General features: G+C 41.6%; 1 protein-coding gene across 1 annotated transcript in view; it reads right to left on the bottom strand.

Moving 5' to 3' along the window:
* Positions 1-5,112: 5,112 nt before the first annotated feature.
* mcf2l2 (MCF.2 cell line derived transforming sequence-like 2) overlaps positions 5,113-25,514 on the bottom strand; it is a 240,879-nt gene continuing 220,477 nt past the window's right edge. The window contains exons 30-34 of the mRNA XM_050055717.1: positions 24,042-24,113; positions 23,424-23,534; positions 21,486-21,595; positions 19,335-19,450; positions 5,113-9,798 (exon numbers count right to left, since the gene is read on the bottom strand). Coding sequence (XP_049911674.1) covers position 9,798; positions 19,335-19,450; positions 21,486-21,595; positions 23,424-23,534; positions 24,042-24,113 — 410 coding nt within the window. The 3' untranslated portion in view covers positions 5,113-9,797. The remainder of the gene's footprint in view (positions 9,799-19,334; positions 19,451-21,485; positions 21,596-23,423; positions 23,535-24,041; positions 24,114-25,514) is intronic.

The following is a 25,514-nucleotide window of genomic DNA, read 5'->3' as shown; positions in this document are numbered from 1 at the left end:
TTTAAGTTGTTGAAGGCTTTGCGTTGTTGGGGGCCCCAGTACCAGGCACTCTCCTTGCTCAGCAGATCTCTCAGCAGCTTAGTTTTCTCTGATCGGTTAGGGATGTATGTCCCAGGTGGGTGACAAGGCCGTTGAAGTGGCGGAACTCTGCAGTATTCCGAGGTTCTGCCAGATGCTTGAGGGCCCTGACCTTCTCCGGGTCAAGCCTGACGCCACTGCCGTCAATGAACTGCCCCAGAAACTTGACTTCTTGCTTTGAAAACTCACACTTAGTGTTCAGTGTGAGACCCGCCTGATGTAGTCTGTCCAGAACCGCCATGAGCCGTGCATCGTGCTCTCCCTGTGTTGCAGCAAATACGAGAATGTCATCCATCTGGCAGACGACGCCCTCCAGACCCTCCAGCAGTTGGGACATGCGCCGCTGGAAGTGCTCCGGGGCAGAGGAGATTCCGAAGGGCAGTCATCTGAAACAAAAGCATCCAAAAGGAGTGATAAAGGTGGTTAGGAGCATTGACTCAGGAGAGAGAGGTATCTGCCAGAAGCCTGATTTTGCGTCAAGCTTAGTGAAGATTTTTGCATCCTTCAGTTGTCCGAGTGTGAATTCAACACTTGGCAGGATGTGGAGCTCACGGCAGACATTTTCATTCATGTGTGTGAAATCCACACATATCCTCACTTTTTCTTTTCCGTTGGGGACCACCACCATCCCAGCACACCATTCAGTGGGCTGCTCCACACGTGAAATGATGCCTAAGTCCTCCATCCTGAGGAGTTCCTCCTTGACCCTGCTCATGAGAGGGAGAGAAACACGCCTAGGGGTAGACAAAGCAAAGGGCTTAGCATTGGGATGGAGGACAATGTGATACTCTCTCTCTAGCTTCCCTATTCCTTCGAAGAGACCTGGGAAACACCTTTTAGCCTCCTGCTCTATACTGCAGGGGGAGGAGTTCAAGCTGCTGATGTCAGCCCTCTTAACTAGGCCCAGGGCAGTGATGGCAGGAAGGCCTAAAAGGGGTGTGCGGAGGCCACGTACCACATAAACAGTCTGCACTGAGGATCGGTGGCCTGCTGTCAAGTTGGCTGTAAACTTCCCCATTACAGTCAGTTTGATTCGACTAGGGCCATAGAGTGGTTTCGTTGTGTGCTGCAGGGGCTCTGTTTGCAGTCCTTGATAGAGTGAATCGGAAATTACAGTCACATCGGCCCCTGTGTCCAGCTTAAACTGAATATCATGACCAGCCAGGCCAATTTCCGCAATCCACGGCTCCTCTATGTCATCCTCAAGTGAGCCGAGGAAGGCACCCTGCTCCTCAGAGTCCTGTGACACCTCTGAGAGAACTGGGCGGGACCTGCACACAGCAGCAAAGGGACCCCTCTTCTGGCAGCTCCTGCAGGTGGCCTCTTTAGCAGGGGGAGCCTCTGCCACACCAGCCACATTGCCTAGAAGTTTGGTTTTGGTATTTTTGACTTGTCCCGGCCCTATTGTCATAATCATTAGAGTGTGCTCTGAAGGAGTTGGCATTTTTAAATGCATTTCCCTTAGCTGCTACAACATCCACTGCTTGCTCACTTTGGCACACATCTTGAAGAAGATTTTGCTGTTTCCTAACAGCCTCATGTTGAAGAGTTAGTGTTTTTGCCTTATCTAATGTTAGATCTGGATCCATTTGCAACCTTTCAGACAGCTTAGCATCCATCAGACCGACCACCAATCTATCCATGATGAGCTCGTCACGTAGCTGTCCATACTCACAGTGTTCAATAAGCTCATAAAGTGCTTTGATGAAGTTATCAATGGACTCACCCCTCTCCTGTACTCACTTGTGAAATCTTGCGCACTCAAATATCAAGTTGCGCCGGGGGATGAAGTGGTTTGTCAGTTGCGTTTTGACCACATCATAATCCTTTAACTGTGCAGCAGTAAGGTCTCTGCAGCGGATGACGGATTCCGCCTCCGGTCCCATAGAGTAGAGTAGTGTGTTGACTTGCTTCTCAGTGGACTGTTTATCCAAGTCGGATGCCTGACGGAAGCGCTTGAAACGGCTAATCCAGAGCAGCCACTCTTCTGGACAAGTGAAGTCAAACTCCGATGGTGGGGAGATCTGGAAGAAGGCTTGTTCCACCGGTTCTGCCATGCTGAAGTAACGATGGTAGGCTGTTTAACACATTAACTCCTTGCGGAGCTAAGTAGCATTAGCATAACACTGAAGCTAACAATATTTCGCCAGTTACACACGCTCTGATGTAATCGTAGTCGGTCTGTTAGAGGAAACACTCGAAGCTTCTGTCGTCGTGGATCTGCATCTAGACTTAAATCTATCCCACTTCTGACACCATGTTGTGATATATATAGAAACGACAACACGTCTTATCAGGTCGCTGGCCAGCATGAACTGAACCCGGATTTATTCCACTCTCCTGTCTCATACATACAATCATGCAGTGCCCCCTAGTGGGGCGGAGACCCATTCACATGAACAGAACAGACTTAGTAATATGCTGAGAGGATATTACTACATCTACCACTCAATACCAACACATTATTATCATTACCAGTCCTCATTTTTGCTGCATTTAATCATAGGTCACTCTTTATGTTGTTAGGTAGGAGTTAGCTGACGTTTTTTCTAGCTAGGAAACGTTACAGGTGGTCAGTACCACTGTCCTCTGTTTGAACTGGAATGAGAGAAGCTAGCTGTTGTGTCATGTGCATGTGTTAATATTAAAGCCAAGCTTTGACTAGCTAACTGACTGGATGCTCATTAACATTATAACTCCTATTGTGACAAGAAGGGAAAAGGCAGAGACAAACATTGAAAAAGTCAATTACTGTTAATGTGTTAATGTTACATGTTGTGCATTGCATTTCAAATAAAAGTCCAAAAAATAAGCCCAAGGTCCATTTTTGGTATTTTTGGTACTCACTATAGGAGGCTGGTTTACTCCAGAAACATACATACTGTTTATGTGTATGTTGAGGAGCTGCTGTATCAAAATGAGTTATCTTCCCCCAGAAATTAGGGTTACGATATGTTTCTTTTATGATTCCAATCCATTCCTCTTTTGCTGTGGCTCAGCATTTAAATCACCTTTATCAGATTTGATGGTTTAGTCACAGACTTTCCCAAAAAGTGTTTTTCTTTCACAAATGTGGGAATGAAATTGCATTAAAATGTACAAAACAGTGAAATTTATCTTGCCTGGCCGGGCAGCTCTCTGGGTGCTCAGCACCCCTAAACCTCTGATCCTAGAATCGCCCCTGCTTACCCATGATGGAAAAACAGCCCCAAATGTGACGGAAACAACAGCTGGGAGCAGAAATGCTCGTCGACCGGCGTGGAGAAATGCACGTCTGATGTGAACAGAAATGCTCCGGCTTGCGCGAGAATTTTGGTGTGCTGCGCTGCGCTTGTGGCCCTGGCGTAACTTTACCCCTCTCCATCCCAATGAAGAAGGTGTGCAACATTGTGTTGAATGACATGCCAGTTAGCATCATAACAGGGAGTCTGTGGGAATTTTCTCTCTCTCTTGCTCTTTTTTACCAATACAAAAAAGAAAACAAAATATTTTTTAATGACAGAAATTCAAACAAATTATTTTTCCACATAATGATTATTATGAAACAAAAACAGCCTACAACTGTCTGTGCTTGATGTTGGATAGTTGGAAACATTAAGTAGTCTAACTCAGCCTGTATTAAAGTTACAGGCAATATTAAAATAATCCAGTTAGATGCTTTCATTTAGATTGAATTATGGCGGGTTAAATGACATCTATAGATACAGACTTTATTATTCCCATGAAGGGCAATTTATTTGAGCAGCTTGCACACACACGCACACGCACACGCACACACACACACACACACACTCACACTACATGACATTTCTGTCCGACAGTCACTGTGTCACAGTAGGCGATTGTGGAGTCATAAAATTGTGCATTAATTTGGCCAAAACACATGATTTACTGCATGATGGTCCACACTAATCATCCCTGGTCGTCTTCTGTGTCTTCTGTGTGGTAACATCCCTAGAGGAAATATTAAAACGCTGGGGTGTTGTTGCTGTACAGTTGTCTACGGCAGCAGATTGCACTGTGTTTCTACTGGTCAAAGTGATGGCTGTGAAGGGAGAAGTCGTGAACAGCAAAAAGGAAATCAAACTAGACTTTCTGTTGGAACATCGTGAAGTGTCACCTACTATGAAACACTACACGAGATGAAACGATGGATTATCACATACGATAATTGCCCACGATCCATGCCAACACTGTGCAACGCTACGTCTGGCTATAATTGGGCTGATATCGTGGGGAACTGCCCATTGGTCTGACAGCCCATTGGTCCGACATCCCATTGTTCCGAAGTCCCGTTGTTCCGAAATCATCATAATGCCCTGTGGTTAAGGTCTGGTTAGGTTTAGGCACAAAAACCACTTGGTTAGGGTTAGGAAAAGATCATGGTGTGAGTTAAAATGAAAAAGAAAGTGGCAAACACATAAGCCGTGAGCCTGCTTTGCCTCAAGCCTTTCCCAGCTGACCCAGAGCCGGTCGCGGCGCACCATCAAGGCAGAAATACGCCCGCCGGGAGCCGTTCAGCACCGCGGAGAGCTCCCCACACAACCCTGACCCCAGAGTTAATAACAGGAGGTTATGGTGTTTCATTCTCTCCTCTCTATGGCACTTGTATCTCGACCAGTAGCCTACTTTTGTTGCGTTGCTGATCCTCTACGGTACACAAATACAGTATAGCCTAGTATAATCACATATCGGAACAACGGGACGTCGGACTAATGGGATGTCGGACCAATGGGCTGTCGGACCAATGACATGGACCCGATATCGTGTAGTGTGAACCAGGCATTAATAATATAGTGCGCTAGTATGTGTGGCATTCTACACTAGTGATGAATGTCATGACAAATGTCACGTGACGTTACATTTCATCAGTAACAACCGTACCAATTTTAGGCCAAACCATAATGTTTTTTTCTAGACTTAACCACGTGCTTTTGTTGCCTAAACTTAAGGAAGTAAACCTAAATGGGTGTACGTGCTCTGGTAGGAGCAGTACTTTACAAGAGGATGTAAGACAATGTATAAGAAATGTTGTCTTTATTTGAAATCAGGCTCCTCTGGGTATCAAATGTTGGTCTTGCATGCATTTTTATGTTTGGAATAATGGACTAAGTTCAAAATACAAAAAACAAACAAAAAAACAAAAAAAGGAGCATGACAAAATCCATATTGTAAATGCATATTATGACAATAAATCAATATGTACATTACAATGACAGGTTTTACAATATACAGACTTGATACATTCTAGTAAAATGACAAAATTCCAGCAGGATGCAGTACAATAGAAATATTTCTTTACAAAGATACAATATTTTTCATGTAGCATAGGATGAACAAAATATACAGCATGTTTAAGAGGACTGTGTATCTTTACAATCAGACTAATATTCATGTATGATTTTTAACAGAGTTCTGCTGTCTTTTGCAGATGGTAACCCAGTTACAGTGTCAAAATATCTGTCTATCTAGCCATCCAACATCTCTCTATCCTTTCATTCAGTCATTCATTCACTCATCTGTCTATTGCACCTATCCATCCATCCATCCATCCATCCATCCATCCATCCATCCATCCATCCATCCATCCAGCCAGCCAGCCAGCCAGCCAGCCATCCATCCACCATCAACCTATGCATCTATGGATTATCCATCCATCCATCCATCCATCCATCCATCCACCATCAACCTATGCATCTATGGATTATCCATCCATCCATCCATCCATCCATCCAGCCATCCTTTTTTTTAGTGTGCTTAACCTCTGACTTATTTGAAAAGGCTGATCCCAGTAACAATGTCTTAAATTCTGGCATGTATTCAGTCATCAAGTGGATATTTAGTCTTTTGATATCCTTTTGGTTTCTTCTTTCCATTTCCAGTAAGTTACAGAGTAAATGTAAATTAACCTTCCTGTGACGTGACTGTAAATACAGTGGTGATGTTTTGGTTTCTCAGTCAATATTCCATAGAATACAGTCTGTCAGTAGAAATGCAATACAATTCCCGAAAAGTCTCTGAGGGAGAACGGTGTACAACAATACAGCAGTTATACAGAAAATGGAACTTTATACCAAATAATATGCAATATCAGACTACCACTGATGATTATTTACATTTAGTCAAATCTCCTCCCTGCCCTCTCCATGAATGAACCTTCAGTGTACAGTGCTATTTTCCTCTCTCAAAAGGTGAAACCTATACAGCTAATATTAGGAAACAGCCCAGGTGCTGCTTGCTAAAATAGCATTTACCTGAAAGATCACCTGCAGCAAACAGCCAGTTACTTTGCTGCTTTACAGCCTTCCTGATTGATGGTGGCACTGCTCACAAAAGCCTAACAAATGCTAATATTGCAGTCACAAAAACACTGGTGTGGACTCTCATGGTTCTGATAACGCTGTTGCAAAGCTGAGCTATTGCTTGGATTCTGCAAAATGACCTAAGGTTCAAATCCTTAAGGAATTTCAAGGGTTAGAATACAATCAATCTGGTCTGTGATCAAGTATGTGTCTGAACAAGTGCCAGCCATGAGCTATGAACCATGGCTAACCATGAGCTGATGCTGTATGGATGCAGAGATAAATCAACAGGACATGAAGAGATCTGTGTGCATGAATATTGTGAAAATTATCCATGGAAAATGAGCTTACTCACAATGATATTAAGTGTACACATTGATCAACATCATTGCTAACTCATATCTAGATTTCTGATTACCTGAATAGCATATCAATTGAGTTACTGTACATAATGCTTGAAATGTACTGCCTATAGATAGCATCTGGCATGCAGTGTGAAATGTCTCAAAAAGCTTGCTAGTAAAAACCTCATCACATAGAGATGAGTCCAAGTAGCATAGCGTGTCACTGAGATAAATTTGTTTCCTGAAACTTTATTTACACCACTGCCCCATTCATCTAAAGAAGGGATGTGCTACAGTAATGCTTAATTTCCATCAAAACCCACTTAGCTTCTTCTGTCTGCTATTCACTGTGCATGTATAACAAATAAACACATTATGACTGATTTATTTCTCAAATTAATTTTCTTTTGGAAAATAATTAAACTGTCATTAGCTGATGAAGACAATTCCTTTGAAATGAGATTTTCTCAATTGTTGCAAATAGTGAACTGTCACAGTAAACTTTGTTTTTTTTAAAGCGGCACCAATCAATGCATTTTTACATGCACAATAACTCACTATGTGTAATGTGAACAGAGTAGCTTGTAGTGACAATTCCACTGAGAAGTGTCACAGTACTCTGCAGTTACACTCAGCGCGATGACGCTCATTTAGCTGTTGTTTTGGTTTTATGGCCTTCACTCACTGTCTGGTCTCACAAGTCTCATCAACCTTGTTTCTGGACACAGCAGAAAGCTACCTTACACAAGATGCACAGTACCTGTCCTGGCAGCAGAAGGCAGACAGACAAAGTTAGCAACTAGCTGGTCAAGACACAAAAAATTCAACTAGTTATATTTGTCAAAAGTTGGTGGAGACCAAAAGCTAGGGGGAGAGTTAATGTTTGACATCAGGTTGCCAGAAACAGGACTCCAAAGCAATTCCAATGTATGTCCATGTGTGACAGATATGTTTGCTAACATGTTAGCCATTTCATTTTTAATTTTTATCAGTTCATTTCTGCCCCCAAGTGACATTTTTCACAGGTTTAACATGTAATACTTGTCTGTGCACCCAATAGATATATTTCTCCAAAATGTTGGTCACGAATTTGTTAAATCTGTGTCAGTGAGCACCTCTTCTTTTCAAGGTAATCCATTAAGATGCTGATAAACAGCATCATTATTACACAGGTGCGCCTTGGGATAGTCATTCATTTATTTGTCAAAACATCAGCTGCCACAAATCGATTTCTATTTTTCGAGCTGTTTTGGGGCTATTTTTTGAACGTACATTAGGGAGCACTGTGGAAATATACATATGTTTGCTTATTTACAGCACGACACTGTCTGAGCACAGAGCACACTCTTAGAGTGCCATACTTGGCAGAATGTCAAGTGCATTGAAAGTGAAACTTAACTGTTCATTAGCCTGGGTCTAAACTGGGTCTAGATCAGATCACTTCTAAACAGACTGACAGATCAATTACCTACCCCGCCACTAACAAAGTGCAGCTAAGGAATAAGAAGAACTCACAGAGAGCTCCCCCTGTGTGACATTCACTGACTACAAAAACATCCAAATTTAGAAAAGTGACATGCATTTTAAAGAAAAAAAAAAAAAGGAACCTAGGTTTTTACACCTACCAAAATGAATGTTCATGTCACTACATCATCAATTTCGTTTCTGTGAATTTGGCAGTACATCCAACCAGCTGAACAACCTCTGACCACATGTAGCTACAGCAGCTCAAGACTTTCACATCTAGCATGTTCACCTGCAACATTGTCTCAGACCAGCCACCAGGACAGCTGATACAATAATTGGTTTGCACTACTGAAAAATTTCTGCAGAAACTGTCAAAAACCATCTCAGGGAAGCTCATCTGCATGCTCACTGTTCTCACCAGGGTCTTGACCTGGCAGTCATTGCAACCGACTTTTGGATGTTAAGATGTACTGCCAAATTCAGGGAAATGGCATTGGAGTCAGCTTATGGTAGAGAAATGAACATTCAGTTCACAGGCAAAAGCTCTGGTGGACATTCCTGCAGTCAGCATGCCAATGGCACGCTCCCTTAAAACTTAGGACATCTGTGCCATCCTGCTGTGTGATCAAAGTGCACATTTTAGAGTGGCCTATTATTGTGACAATACCAAGGCACAACTGTTAAGTAAAGATGCTGTTTAATCAGCATCTTGATATGCCACAGCTGTCAGGTGGATTGATTATCTTGGCAAAGGAGAAGTGCTCACTAACACAGATTTTAAGTAATTTGTGCCCAAATTTGAGAGAAATTTTTCTTTATCTATAATGTAATGTATTATGAGGGCGCTGTTTTAGGGTGAAGGAAGGCAGTAAGACAACGTGTAGGTTCTGTTGGAGACTGCAGCTATGTTGACATGTCTGTAGTTTGAACCTGAAAAGTCGAAGCGGCTGAAGGAGGGCAGCAGAGGCAGAACCTGGTCTGAAAGAGTTTTGCTTCAGAGCAGTGTAGCAGCAAAACAGGGCACCTTGCCAAAGCCTGCTCACAACCAACACTTGGAATTCATCACATTCTCTAAGATTATCCAAGTCAGAAATAGGATTTGAATTTTCAGGGATTCAGCCCAGTCCGTGCAGTACAAAGTCTGAATTAATCCAACTTAGGATGTAAAGTCCATTGTCCACATCCATGCAATCTTCAGCTCTCCACAGATGACAGCAGGTACTTCCAGAATTAAAAGTCTTATATAGCTTTCCCACTGTAGCATTCGGGCATGTTAAGGTTCCAACTTTTTCTAGAGACTTCACTGAGAAGCTTTAATGTGTCAGACATGAAAAACCAAAGCTGCAAAACAATATCAGGCCATACTTGTAGTCCAACATGAAGAACTACAAGTAGAAAACTAATAGTCATTGATATTTAAAGTCCAGCTTAGGAAATTACAGTTGAAAAAACATGTTTGTGATCCAACAAACATGTTTGTAGTCCAATGTAATGAACTACAATAGTCAGCCATGTTTATCTGCTATCCTGAGACACATCTCCCCACATACTGGCTTCATTTTCATCCAAGTCAGAGAGTGCTGCTGTACACAGATCACTGAAGATATCTGGAAAAACAAGAAAGATTCAAGTAAGCTTCAATCTTTAATACAATGGTATATCAAACAAAACAAGCATGGGAAAATGTGGACAAACTGTGGCATTCAAACACAGTGTTTAAGGAGAGGGATGCACAGCCAGGACTGCAGTGCCAATAAAACATAGCACACCAAACAATGCAGCTTTAATAGGAGTGTAAAACAAGGAGACATAATAGTGAGGTGTTCGATATCTGCAACAATATCAGCCAATAGAATGCATAAAGAATTATAGGGAAGGTAGACATGTGCAATCAACACAGACAGGTGAAGAGGGCTTTTTGTAAATGGCCTCACTTAAACCAAAATACTAAAGATTAACTGCTAGAGTGCTGAGTTCTGTCCTCCTCAACTATGAAAACAACCTTCCAATACAGACGAGGAAAGAGATAATAGGAAGAGAAACGAAGGCCAAGTGAGGCAAAGGAACGGATAGTTGATGGCGGACAGAGCTCTCTAACAAAACAAGCAAGGCCATGACAAACGCTTCAAGGACCAGCTCAAGCTGGCATGAAAGGGAGGACATCGTGGAGAGATGGATCGAGGACAGCAGAACAGTAAAAGAGAAGGAGCCTGGAGCCCAGGAGTGGCTGTCCTGTGAGAAAAAGAATGTTTTGTGGCACAGAAGCATGAACTCATCAGGACAGTAGTGAGGTGTGCAATGTGTGCTCAAGTTTCATGTAAGGTCCACATTGATACAAAAGGTTTGTACATGGAGCTCTCAGTTATCTAAATGTAGAATGAAGTGAGCGAATCAGCCATAAAATCCTATTTTAATGCCTTTTATTGACAACATTACTGTAAACACATGACTCTCCTGGATAATTTAAAGCAGCCTGGCCTCAGTCCTAACTCGTCAAATACTGCCACCTTGTTAGTGATGTCAGTGTCAGATACCAATGTAAAGAGGCACCTTTTGCGGTGTATGATATGTACCAGGTGCATCAGTTTTAGAGGCAGCGGGCATCAAATACTCGCGCTTTGTCAGTGGATGTTGGCATCAGATGCAGAAGCACAGAGGCACCCTTCTTGGCAGTATGATATGCATCTGCTGGCCACTACTGTAACATAAATAGTGGGAAAATCCGTATAGGGTGGGTGGGAAAGGACGCGGTTGGGTCCAACAAACTTTCACCTGGGAGCCTGTGGGAGTCCACTATTAATTTCCCACAAGAATTTTAAGCGAAACCATGGTGTTTTCTAACCATATGCTTTTGCTGCCTTAACCTAACCACCGATTTTTGTTGCCTAAACCTAACCATGGAGTTTGGTTGCCTAAACCTAACTATGAGCTTTGTTGCCTAAATGTTTCTACAGAGTTTGGTTGCCTAAACCTAACCATGGAGTTTGATTGCCTAAACCTAACTATGAGCTTTGTTGACTAAATGTTTCTACAGAGTTTGGTTGCCTAAACCTAACCATGGAGTTTGGTTGCCTAAACCTAACTATGAGCTCTGTTGCCTAAATGTTTCTACAGAGTTTGGTTGCCTAAACCTAACCATGGAGTTTGGTTGCCTAAACCTAACTATGAGCTTTGTTGCCTAAATGTTTCTACAGAGTTTGGTTGCCTAAACCTAACCATGGAGTTTGGTTGCCTAAACCTAACTATGAGCTTTGTTGCCTAAATGTTTCTACAGAGTTTGGTTGCCTAAACCTAACCATGGAGTTTGGTTGCCTAAACCTAACTATGAGCTTTGTTGCCTAAATGTTTCTACAGAGTTTGGTTGCCTAAACCTAACCATGGAGTTTGGTTGCCTAAACCTAACTATGAGCTTTGTTGCCTAAACGTTTCTACAGAGTTTGGTTGCCTAAACCTAACCATGGAGTTTGGTTGCCTAAACCTAACTATGAGCTTTGTTGCCTAAATGTTTCTACAGAGTTTGGTTGCCTAAACCTAACCATGGAGTTTGGTTGCCTAAACCTAACTATGAGCTTTGTTGCCTAAATGTTTCTACAGAGTTTGGTTGCCTAAACCTAACTATGGAGTTTGGTTGCCTAAACCTAACTATGAGCTTTGTTGCCTAAATGTTTCTACAGAGTTTGGTTGAGCTTTGTTGCCTAAATGTTTCTACAGAGTTTGGTTGCCTAAACCTAACCACAGAGTTTGATTGCCTAAGGGCCTGTGTCCACATAGTGCCTTTTCTGGCAGAAAGGCGCTGGAAGGGCACTGCGGAGCGCAGGGATGAAGCGTCTGTACGCCCCCCCAAAAAAGACGTAGTGTAAGTGTGTCATATTAAGACATGTACTTCTGCTGACAAAGCAATGAGATTTGATGTGTTAAGATGAGAATGGGTTGTTTCAAGATTAACTTGATATTAAATCTTAGTTTTTGATTAAATAAATCAAATGTACAGTGACTTGATAATAGATTCTTGGCTTGATGAACAGCCCAGTCACAAGAAGAAAATGTTGCCATTGTATGTTTCTGCCAACCACGAATATGTTACATTTGCACGTTTCTTATGCATCATATCAGCATTTCTAAAGTGACATAGTATATGAGCTGACTCTGTCATCTGGAAGTGGAAAGGATGGCACAGGTGGGACTAAGTCATTGCAAGTCTTAAGTAAGTCCAAAATCTTTGCACTCAAGTCACAAGTCACAGGACTAACAAGTCCTGAGTCAAGTCCCAAGTCAAGACCGACAAGTCTTGAATCAAGTCTCAAGTCTAATTCTTGAGAGTCCTCAACAAGCCATAATGAGCTTGCCACCAAATGTAATACCATTTTAATAACAGAGTAATATATTTCATTTACCAACATCATGAATGCTTTTCAAAATTGTATTTATGTTTAACAAAAATGTAGTGAAATCTTGCATACTGCAATTTGTGTTAAACACTGCTTAGTTTTAGTGAACAAAATTATCTTTGGTATCATTTTTTTCCAAATTGGCACTCAGTAACATAACATTAGTTATTTGGGACTCTGCTGCAACTTGATTGGATGCTGTCCGAATGGTTCAAACAAGGAGGATCAGGGGAATAAAGTGTCAATTTGCTGGGAATGAGTAGGATAATGTTGGTGGATTCGGAAAATAAAGGGAAATAAATTGATTGTTGGCACACTTTTTAAATAGCATACTTTTTAGTCTTTGGATATGGGGTAAGGTATCAAGTATTTTCAAGTTTCAGGCTCTAGATCAAGTTAAGGCGTTAGAGTCCATGTCGAGTTGAAAGTCCTTTTGCTTTTTGTCGAGTCTAAAGTCTTCCAATTTGGTGAATGAGCTGCAGAACACTGTTTGAGACTAACAAACAACTAAAACGATTGTAATTTAGCAAGTCATTTTTTTGTAGTGACCTGTTGTTTTTCTAGCAAAGATAGTGACAAAAAGAGATGTTGCTGCTTTTCCAGCAGGGATTGTGCCCCCAAAATTGGGTATTTTCAGCCTGAACATGACCTTTTCCTACCCATAACCAAGTGGTGTTGTGCTTAAACCTAACTACACATTTACCACAGTGTTGTTGAAACATCAAGTTTTAAGGGATTTGCTACATAATTGTGTGCAAATGTAACATATCCGTAGTTTGCATAAACCTACAATGCCAACATGCTTTCTGGCAACTGGGTTGGAGAGAGAGAGAGAGAGAGAGAGAGAGAAATCTTGAGGAGAGTGTAGAGGCAATGTGCTGCAATCAGTGACATCATGCTCTGATTATCCAGCTCAACACGCCAAAGCTCTGTGGTCCCCGTCCACTCCATCCTTGCATCCAACCTGAACCCCATCCAACTGTCCCTCCCTCTCGCAGAGCAGTGGTCTGCCCATGCACACCCAATCCCTCCATGCCCAACTGCCATGTGAGAGAGAGAGAGGGAGCAACTGATGACGTTGGAGTAAAGGATCAGAGAAAGGAGTGGGTGGGTGATTGTGTTACAGCAAGGCTGCCAGTGGTTAGTCAGAAGAGGCAGTGTTACTTAATGAGTGACCTCCTTCAGATGATGTTTGCAGTATACTGGACGGTACCAGCCCCGTCTCCTCTGTTAAAAGGTTCTTCACTAGCCTAGAACATGAGACACAATGCAGGGTCGGGTCTTCACTCATTTTACAAGAGGAAAGTAAATACAGTAACACATTATTTTACAGATCCCATATTTTTCCGATAAGGGAGTGGCTATGTAATAGTAACTGTTTAAGAAAAGTAACTTTTCTAAAAACACAAATAACCTTACGAGAGAAGTAGTTCTGACCAACACAACTTCCATTGTGTAAGCCTTGATGTGAGTGCTCTTTCGAAACAGCCCTTAAAATAGAACAGCCTGACAGCTGATAGGGAGGAAGAGACACTGCAGTAGACATGTGACTAGTTAACATCATGGGCTGAAACAGAGAATGTAAATAGAGTAAACACTGGTGCACTGAAAGTGTCAAGCCTGCAATAAGGAGAGGGAAATGTATTTGTCACTGTTTTAGAGAGTTTCAAATGAGCCTCCTGATTGGGTCAGTAGTGTCAGTTAGGTCTTGGTGATTAGTGGTTTTGCAGAGCTGGTTTCCAGGCCACACACACACACACACACACACACACAATCAGAGACCTGGATTCAAACCAACTCGTTAAAAGTCTTGTAAATTATTAAATATGTCATATTGTCAATTAAGCATTTGACTAGACATCTCACCTAAAATGTTTGAGGAAATATTTGCCAGAGAAGAAAGAGCTGGATAGAAACATAAACATTGTGCAGTGCTGGAGCTGTTTCAGTATCTGACCAAATGTCTCCCCCTCTGTTTCTGAGATATGACATTGAATAATGGCCAGAAAATGTTTCTGCAGTTCAAATAAACACAAGAAATTTGTGCTCAAGAGAAATGATCCACCCTCAGTGAATAACCTCCTAAGCCCTATGATAAGCTATCATGGCAAGGCTTAACTATACAGATCAGTGAGCAGTGATGACTAACATGTCATCAGGTGGGAACCTCCTTTCACCAGTGTTTTATCTAGTTGGTCCCACGACACCTCCAGGAGGCTAGACAGTGATCTCTGGCGTCCCAAAGACACTCCCTTAATGCCAGCCACACCGACCCAACAACCTCCTTTACCTTACCTTACACATGGCTTTCTCAGCCCAAACAGCACTGCCACCTTCAACAAACCCAGGCTCCGTTTATGCGAGCTCCTGGTAGTGACCACATACTACCTTTCCTAGCACATTCATCATATTCTATTTCACACGCTACATAGCATAACTCCAATATAAGCTAAGTTAAAGGAGACAGAGAAGATAAACTCACAGGATCAGTAAACACTCACCTTGCAGCATGGTCTCAAACAAAAGGGATTCAAATAGGCCACTCCCACACTTAAACAACCTTCCTGTTCCTGGATTTTCTCCTGAGAGGACTGATTGGTGGATCTCTCCACCTGATCTCAAGGAGTTATGTACCCTGCTAAGTAGGTCCCCTTGCTGGCCCCCAACTGACATCATTCCTCCTCATCCAAATCCATTGACTAGATCTAGCTGCTTCATCTGACATTTCCTTCACTGTCTTCCTCAAACTCTGTCCCCGCACTCCGAGTTCCCCCAGGAGCGAGACAGCTGATCTTGCTATGAATCCCCTACACCCCACTTCCACTGGACAAATCCTAGTTTTCCATCCTCGCTGCTCAGCTTCTGCTCCTAAGTCTACATATCTAAGCTTTTTTCTTTCATAGGCTTCTTCCACTGAGTCTTCCCAAGGAACTGTCAGCTCAATGAAATAAACTATCCGCTGACTCAATGACCACAACACTATGTCAGGCCTCTGCTTGGTACAAACTATTTCCTGGGGAACAACAAGCTTCTGTACACTTCGGTATTTCTCCCCCTCACGGACAAACTGAATTGCTAAACTCCTATTCTTTAAACCTTCTGAATTTGCCTGTCTTCATTTCCCTTCGATGCCTGCAGCTAAACTTTTCAAGACCTTCAAGGTTATGTTGCCATGTATACAGGCCTTGTGACAAGCTAACTTTACAGCCTGACAAAATATGCTTTGAGGTTGCCATACCTGAACACAATGGCATGATGTGTCCCCATTTACCCACAGTTTTAGGTTCTTGGGGGGTTGGTAACACATCGTATGTAGCCCCTACCAGGAATCTAATATGATTCTCCTCCATAGAACATTGTGATGTAACAGTAAGGTTGACCTTTGACCTTTTGGATATAAAATGTCATCACTTAATCATTTTATCCTATGAGACATTTTTGTGAAATTTGTCATCATTAATCGTATGAATTCTGGAGTTATGGCCAGTGACCTTGACATTTGACCACCAAATTCTAATCAGTTCATTGTTGAGTCCAAGTGAACATTCCAAATTTGAAAAAAAATCTTCAAGGTGTTTGTAAGATATTGGGTTCACAAGAGTGGGACAGATGAGATCACAGTGACCTTCACCTTTGACTACCAAAATCCAATCAGTTCGTTGTTGAGTCCAAGTGGACGTTTGTGCCAAACTTGAAGAATTCCCTTCAAGGAGTTATTAGGATATTACATCCATGGGAATGGGATGGACAGACAGACAAAGGGATGTGCAAACAGACAACCTAAAAACCGACCACAACTTACTATCTAACCAGTGCAGAAGCATTAAAATAAAGGTTTTTGAGTCTTTAGAAGGATAAGATAAAGTTGGATTTAGTCATATATGTTGCAACTTACAAAAGAAGTGAACTTTGAAGATATAGGAAGATGCTGCAAAACGCAGTGAAGTCATTCCCTCTTTATTCTGCTCATACTGTGACTTGTGTTGACAAGATGTGATTGGATGTGCTAATGTGTTCTCAGCCCTCATACCAATATACCACACTTTCCTAACAGCAAGCCCACAGGGGCTTGGACAGGGACACTGTGTGTGCTGAGGGTGTGAAATGAAAGCCTAAATCTGGAAAGGTGCAACACATTCTTGGTACGGGTATGTTAGCAAGCACATTACTGCTTGTTCTGAAAAAGTGACAATAAACACTGACACACACACACACTGGGCCCAGAACACAAAAAGCATGCACCTAACTCCACATACACATACAGTACACAAATGCATGAACACACACCCATGCACATGCATATGCGTACAGTGTACATGACGGTGTATAGTCACACACACAGCAGCACACATTTTATCACATCTGATAAAGTTCTATACAGTTGCACATTAACTTTGATCCAACAAAAAAGCTAAAGAAAAAAGGGAGAACTTATGAATTCTTCATTTTCCTCATGTGAGGAGGGGAGACAAGTGTGAGTCAATGAGACCTTTTAGCGGCAAAAACCCATAGATGCAGACGACAGGAGACGGTTTTAGGGCTGAAATATGCATGAGCTGATGAAAAATGAGCATATTCAAAGCAAGTGGAGCTTTTATCTAATAGAGTATTAGTCACTTCCAAATGCAGAGAGCTTGTGTGAGACCAAAACACTCTTTCAGTTTGTGGGTTCCAGAGGCTGTTTCTCCATAAAGGCAGTAGCCTCTGTTTTTCTGGTGAAAAGGATAGATGGTGGTGGTGTGTTGAAGGAAACAGAGATTTATTATTCATCTCAAATTCTTTTGTTTTCAGCTGCCTCCCTTGATTTGGCAATAGAACATTAGTCACATGTTTTGTTGTTGTATCTCCCACTGCTTCATCAGGGTAATGTTATAGTGAATAAAATTTTAATTCCAAACGAGCCACACTGAGCCTTTAATCCTTCTAGCGAGAGAACAGGGCAGCTGTTGCTCCAGTCCCATTTCCTTTCTTGGACTTGGCTGATTAATGAGGACCAAACTCAAGATAGACTTTTAAAGGAAGCTATGGTATGGGTAATGATTACAGATAGCAGTGGAGGAAATGGGGAAAAAAAGGCTTTCCTTATGCAAAACTACATAATATCATTAACAGTGATACAACCTCACACAATTCATCATAACAGCTCTGCATCAAATGCTGCCTTTCTGAAGCGTGCGTTCGATTTTTCTTGATACTCTGACATCGAAATTGAGTCGTAGCACATTTTGCAATATCAGAAAATAGCATATCGTTGTCCAAAGAATCAAAATAATATCGAGTTGTGATGAAACTGGTGATTTACACCCCAGTAGTATGTGAGATTAGCTGTGGACAGACAGATATGCACACTCGCACACACACGACCAAACGCACAATCCCTTCCAGGCTTACACCTGACAGAGAACAAATAAAATTCGGGCAATTTCTGTGTTTAAAATTCATTTTCCATAACCGCTTATCCCGTTTGGGGTCGCGGGGGGGCTGGAGCCTATCCCAGCTGACATTGGGTGAGAGGCGGGTACACCCTGGACACGTCGCCAGACTATCACAGGACTGACACATTGAGACAGACAACCATTGACGCTCACATTCTCACAAAAGGCCAATTTAGAGTCACTAATTAACCTAATCTGCATGTCTTTGGACTGTGGGAGGAAGACGGAGATCCAGAGAAAACCCACGGTGACACTGTGAGATCATACAAACTCCACACAGGAGGGCTCCCAGGAAAAAAAATCATCTGATGACATAATCATCTTACAAATTCATTATATACTGTATATAGATGAATGACAGCTGCTGAGTAAATATATCAACATTTAAAATGAGTTATCACAGAGAAGATGTCTTCTGTAACTTGTAGCACTGTGTTAACTTCTAATAGATACCTACATAAACATCTGCAACCCTGTGAGTAAGTATGTATCATCTGTGTGGGTAATCATGTGTGTATCTTAAGATGTGTGTGACATAAGAATAGCATGTGTGTGGGAATCTGTAGATGCTACAAGTGTGTGTTGCAGAAGTGTAGCCCCGACCCTTCGGCTCCTCTCGGTTTACACAGTTAGCACTGTCAGTGCTGTTACTATTGTAAGCACTGTTGGCACTGTTAGCTCCATTAGCTGCTAGCCGCCACCTCCATGTTGAGAGCTGTGTGCAGACATTCTCTGAATTATAGATACGCTCTGAATATTGAATAGAGCTCCTTTAACAAGCTGAGTTCTCAAACAAAATACTAAGTATACACAGACTATACAACAAATCTAGAAGTACGCAGAAAACATGATATTGGGATTCAGACAAAGACTTAAACAAACAATGGTCTTTTTGCTGCCATGGACAATGTGCCTCAACAATAGATGTCTTAAAGAATGATGAGCCAAATTTAAAGCTTTTGATTAAAACTGAAAAAACACATTCCAAAAATGAAAGTGGGAAAAGAGGACCTGCACTGTAATAATCATTTACTGAGGGCACACAGAGTTAATGAGTACTCTAAATAAAGTATAATGCAAAAACAAACACTTTATTTTTGCCTTATTTGTGAGATGCTCACTCTCACTGTACTGGGAACAAACTGGTAACTTTGTGTTCTTGGACCTTTATTAAGAACAAAATGTGTCTGAAGTGGCAGATGGGGACCCACTTAGCCAGAGATTTCCAATATAGTGCTAAGTCAGGTGGAGCTGCAACCAAAGCAGAGAAACAATGCATGGGCAAGAACAGGCTCACTGGCTCCCCCCAGTTCTACTTACCAGTGTCCGGTCTCCGCTTCCTCCAGAAACTGGACCAGGTCACCCGTCTCGAGAGAGAGGTCTCGAGCTTCACGAGACTCATAGGTCAGCTGCACCCGGTAACGACCACTGTCACCCTGCAAAAACAAACGACTGAGTCAAACTGTGCATTTAGCAAGTTCCATTTTGGATGTGGTTCCAGGGTGGATTCATTAAACTCAAAGCAAATAGTTTATTTAGCTGATCATTGTTTCTGCTGGTTAAAAGGACAAATGTCACCAGCACCAGATTATATGAGCTGAAGCTAATTAATGCTAATTACCTGGTTAACATGCTTTGCCATTATTCCATCATATATTAACCACATTTCCGTCAGACAACTCATGTTTTAAATGTTAATTTCAACAGCAGAACATAGTTTGAGTTTCGCGTCTAGAGTCCACCCTCATCGCTCCCCGCAGATATGTTTACATGAGATACTGGGTATTGATGATTAAATATTCCCCCCTAGCCAGAGCCTGCAGGAGGATGCTGGGGTGGAGGTGGGGCTGAAAAAGCATGCAGCAGTACTAATGCAGGGCAGCAGCAGCATTGAAAAGGCAAAGGAAGAGCTGGGAAGATTCTGCAGCTTAAACAGACCGCCAGATTGGGAGGGTGTCTTTTGTATATGACATACGGAGAGTGACGAATGACGTGTGTGTATGAATCAGTGCAGCTTGAGTTGACTTCCTGAACTGGCTCGCAGGTGTGGCTCCATATATAGCCATTTATTTGACAGCTGAAGTACTACATGACGTAGGCACAGACATTTCCAGTTGCCTTTCTCCCAGGTCTGCTAAACTGTACTCAATTTAGGCTCTTATGTCTACTTTTGCAAGTCTTGCTTGTACTTTTTATGGTTGGCTTTGGACGGTGGTGGCCTGTGGCTGCGAGTCACTCAACCGAAAGAGAAAATCAACTCATCAGTCTATAAACTCTCCTTCTGACAACTTCTAGCTCACTACTAGGGGTGTAATGATCCATGAGCGTGGTCGATATCTTGATTCAGTGATTAGTGATCAAATATCATCAATGCAAAGTGAAAACATCAATCCATATCATCATCGTATCGTGGCAAATTTTGTAATATCAAAAAATATTGTATCTTTGTCCAAAGAAGCGATATAATATCGTATCGTGATGAAACTGGTGATTTACACCCCTACAAGCTACTAGCTAGCCTGGTCAGGGATTTTCAACTGAAAACATCAGTAAATATCAAGGGAAGATGGCGAGGAACTGGACTGTGCCGAATCAGTTTCCGATGGGATATCAGGAACTGTAATATCCTTTGAGTCACCGAAACTTGGCTAAATCCTGGACAGTCCCAGTCAACCAGGAGGCTCTTTTATTATATTCTTATTTGACAGAGCTAAGGACTCTGGTGAGAGAAGGAGAGAAGGATATTAATATTTTAAGCTTAACAATTTAATAGTTGATAATCTGGACCTCCAGTATTTAAAGGATGTAGCTGTTAAAAACAACATGTAGAAAGGTGTTAAAATGTGCTGCAAGTTGGATGGAATTTAACCATTTGTTTTCTGTTGATAAATATTCATTTGCCATCATTGCATGATGCAAAAATGTCTGTTCCTTGATAGAGTGTGTCCATGTGTGCGCTACTAACATGCTCATTGTGTGTGCACTGCTTTTGTGGCTCTCTACTGTACATTACACAGATCATAATAGATCTGGAAAGGCTGCCATACCCAGCAGACCTGTGCAGCTATAATCCTCTCCATCTTTCCTCTCTCCTCCCTCAATTCTTAAATGTCAAGTCGTCAGTGCCCGCTGCTAACGAGACACATGTCCAAGTGAAATAATTAGGCAGTGGAGGGGTCCTCTTTCAGGGGGATCAGAGGGAGATTTAGCTGAAAAGAGAAGAATGTAAAGGATGAGTGTAGAGGAAACGAGGGATGAGTGGAGAGCTGTCGAGAGACGGTGAGTGATCGTAGAACGTGATGATTTAAGGCGCCTAGCAGGACTGCATCGGATCGGGTCAAGCTACATTATCACTCGGGCCAAGGTCTGGCAGTGTTGAGTGGTACTAAACTTGGATCTTGTTTTTAACGCTACGAGAGACATCCAGGTTAAACTTTCTTACATTTTCTGGCCAACGTGAGCGTTACCTACATTTTTATTATTGCCTTCCTCTTCTGAAGAGTTGGAAGATTCCTCTGCACTGGACGGGATCGTCTCAAAGTCATCTGTTTCCATGGAAGGGAGACGCCGTGGCGCCCAGCCTGAGGGAAATCAATGCACATTATTAACCACCAAAATGTATTCATAAACAAATGGGGTATTGCTGCTCCACTTGGCAGGTGATGGTGCTACATTGACAGGAAAACAATGGCCTCGTTAAGTAATTTGTCTTACATCATCATGAAAGCTTGATGAGTCTGTTTGCAATAATTAAACCTTTAGCCAAGCTTCTCACACAGACTGTAATACTGCTAACAGATCCTAACGGCGTGAGAGAGACATGGCCCAGCACAATTTATGGAGTATTTACGGAAAATTCCTAATTTCTGAATAAAGAGTTTATGCCACAATCAAAGGTTCCATCTATGCTCCTTGGAAAACTTTGATTGCAACAGGAGATCACAAATAAAGGCTTGATTCTGTGTGCAAGAAATCTAAAAATAGATTATTTAGAACCAAGGGAAACTGTCCACAGCAGAAAAACAACAGCATCGGGGTCTACAGAGGGTGCTGTATATGCTGGCAAATTTGTGATTTGTCATACTGGGCTGTATAAATAAACTTCACTTGACATTAATCATTTGCTGCTGACATGTTTAAAACAACCCATGTTTTCCTCACAAGCGACCTCTTGTGGGGAAGTAGCATAACAGTGTTTTCTTAGGAAGGAGGTCAGAGTCTATTGCCTGGGGGGTAGCACCAAATTCTGGGCCCTATGCATAACCAGTCCCTGTGGGCCCTCCACCCTTCCTCTCTTGATCCATATCTTTCTCATGTACCATTGGATTTTCTTCCTTCTTTCTTCTCTTTTCTTTTCTTTTGCTGAGACAAATCCTGGTAGAGGGGCGGATTAAACCATTTTGGGCCTTTAATGGGTGAGAGGGGTGCTAAGAGAGCTTCCACTATTTTTTATACAAAGTTTATTTTTTCAACCAGTTCATTTAGCCACTCTGTCAATTTTCAAAGTTATGGCACAAATTGCTTAGAAATAACATGAATAAATAAATAAATAAATTGCAAACAAAACCAAACTTTTCATTCCAGGCTTTGCAAGGGCCCCCTCCCATTGGGGGCCTGGGTAATCAGTCCCCCACCCAACTACAATTCCCCTGGTGGTGGCTGGCATTCAAGTCTTCACAAGGGAGACTGTCCCTGTTTGTATCAATAATTGTAGCTTATCAATGAGAGCCGCACAGACTTTTAGCCACTCCACTCTTTAAAGAATTAGAGATTAAAAAAGTCTAATATTTGTGTTATTAATGTAAGAGGACACGCTGCAGAAGTTTGTGCTCCCACTTGCTTAAACATCCTCGTTTTCATCTCACAGTAGTACAGTAGCATCAAATGACGCACCAAAACAATTGCAAGATGGCATGCTAGGTTAAACTGTAGACTGTTGATACTTTATGTATATACTATTGCAAATGTGCTTTGCTGTAACTATCACAGAATCAGTAGGCTTTTAAGCACTGACCGATTTTGTTATTGAGGTATGAGGACATATTCACCAAAAGTACAGTGATATTTCTGTGACTGTTCTGCACAAGCTGTTTGGAGACATTTGATGGTCATGGCTGGTAAAATGCTGAGATGGAACTAGAGGTTGCATTCCAGATGAGTTTTGGAAAACCAATCTGAGGGTAGAAATAAATGTGCTGCAGAGAGAAGTTGAAGTTACATATCAGAAGAAAAAAATAAACACTTATAAATACTATAAGTAAATAAATATAACATATTTGTAAATACTTACAAATACCAAATTATTAATCAAAAACTCAGCAATTTATCAACACATAAAACTAAAATCAGTCCCATAAAGAAGACCACCACACAAATGACTGTCGGAGATGAGTCCTTCTCTGTGGTTACCTGGTTGGGAGGTGGATCTAGGGACAGCTGAGTTGTTGCCAGCAGCAGTAGCAGTGCTGCTAGTCATGCTCTGACGTTTCCTGACTGCAGCCATAGCACCACGCAAAGTATCTGGAGGGAAGCCAAATGCTTTATACCAACCTTTTCAGCATGATTGCCACTCAAAATCATCTACCACAATCAACATTTAAAACATGAGGGTCCTGATACATAAATGAAATTCTGTCTATCTAGTCAGAAGGACAGTGCAACTCTACTCATGCAGAAATCAACCAAGTCCATGGGCCCAAAACAACAAATAAATAAACAAAACAACAAACAACAAACCCCTCACCACACCGAAACTATGCTAACAGATTTCTCTTTTCAATCAATGCTCATGCATTTTGAAAAATGTCCCATCACAAATCACAACACAAGTCAACACAGCAGGCAAGAAACAAAAGTGAACAAACACATAAATACTTGAACATGGATGGACCACACACACCATTTGCAAATAAAAATAAAAATCACACAAATGAGATGTGCCTAATTCACCAAACAAAACACTAAAAGTCACAGCATGCTAAAAACCTGTACATTACAAATATGACTTTGGTTTACACGTTCATGTACCTTCATAACCAAATGGAGTAGGATCACTCTTTATCTCATGTCTCTTGCTCTTTATGCTAGCAGACAGGGGACCTGGCCAGGGTGAAATAACATGCAACCAGAAGCTTAATTAGATACTAACATTTTAAAAGGAAGGCACACACACACACACACACACACACACACACACACAACACACACACACACACACGCACGCACGCACGTGCATGCACACACACACACACACACACACACACACACACACACACGCACAGACACATGCACACACACACACACACACACACACACACACACACACACACGCGCGCGTGTAACACATTATCCATCCAGGCCTACACTTGGTGGAGATAATAAAACACAGCACAAGTATGTGTTCTAGGATAATGTCCTTCACAGATTTGCAGTCAGCAATGCAGGAGTTTAGAACATTCTGCAATGACAGAATGACCTGTAACCTTTTTGTTTGTTTGTGTGTGTGTGTGTGTGTGTGTGTGTGTGTGTGTGTGTGTGTGTGTGTTTGTTTCATAGATTTAACTAGTTTATGTGGATGTAGAGGCAGTAGTACCCAACCCATCAATGATTTTATGATTTATTTGTAGCTAAATAAGTATTTATCTCCAGGTCTTAATTAACTCACTACAAATTCTCTCGACTCTAAGCAGCCATTTTCTCATCAATGTCATTAATTAGAGAATACACTTCATGCTGCCCAGACGGCTTCATATCTGAGAGTGCCAATACAGAGTGAAAAATGACAAGGCGCTGGGTTGTGACTCTCATTTAATTCCTCACATACTGTCAATAAAGCGTTTGCTGAATATTCATACAATTGGCATTAATGAAAGTTGAACTCTTTCTGCTTTGTGAGGAAAAACACATTTTGAGGCTCATCTGGTGTGACTGAAGTGGCCAAATCTACAAAAAAAAAAACAATGAAATTATTCTGTGAATATGTTTGTTTTATGGATGGGATTAGGAAAGGCTAAGATAGAGCTAGGCAATATGGCCAAAAAAAAGCAAAGAAAAAAAAAGCAACATTTTTAGGCTATATCGTGATACACAATATGTATTGCAATTGAAATCTCTAAAACACAAAATTATGAAATGAACTGCAGTATAATAAAGTCTCAATAAGTACTGTATTATAAAAGTTGAATTAAGCATCGTATAATTTAATAAATTAAAGCGGAACCACTGGTGCTTTTATTTTGAAGCACTCTGCTCATCTTGGGCACAAAGTGTTGATGTTTTTGCAGTGAAATTGAAGCTTAAGCTTAGTCATTATACAGTGGTGTGAAAAAGTGTTTGCCCCCTTCCTGATTTCTTACTTTTTTGCATGTTTTCCGCACTTAAATGTTTCAGATCATCAAACAAATTTAAACATTAGTCAAAGATAACACAAGTAAACACAAAATGCAGTTTATAAATGAAGGGTTTTATTAATGAGGAAGAAAAAAATCCAAAGCTACATGG

Source organism: Epinephelus moara, chromosome 10 (assembly GCF_006386435.1).
Source record: "Epinephelus moara isolate mb chromosome 10, YSFRI_EMoa_1.0, whole genome shotgun sequence".
Taxonomy (NCBI): Eukaryota; Metazoa; Chordata; class Actinopteri; order Perciformes; family Serranidae; genus Epinephelus; species Epinephelus moara.
This window is presented reverse-complemented; position numbering and strand designations above follow the sequence as displayed.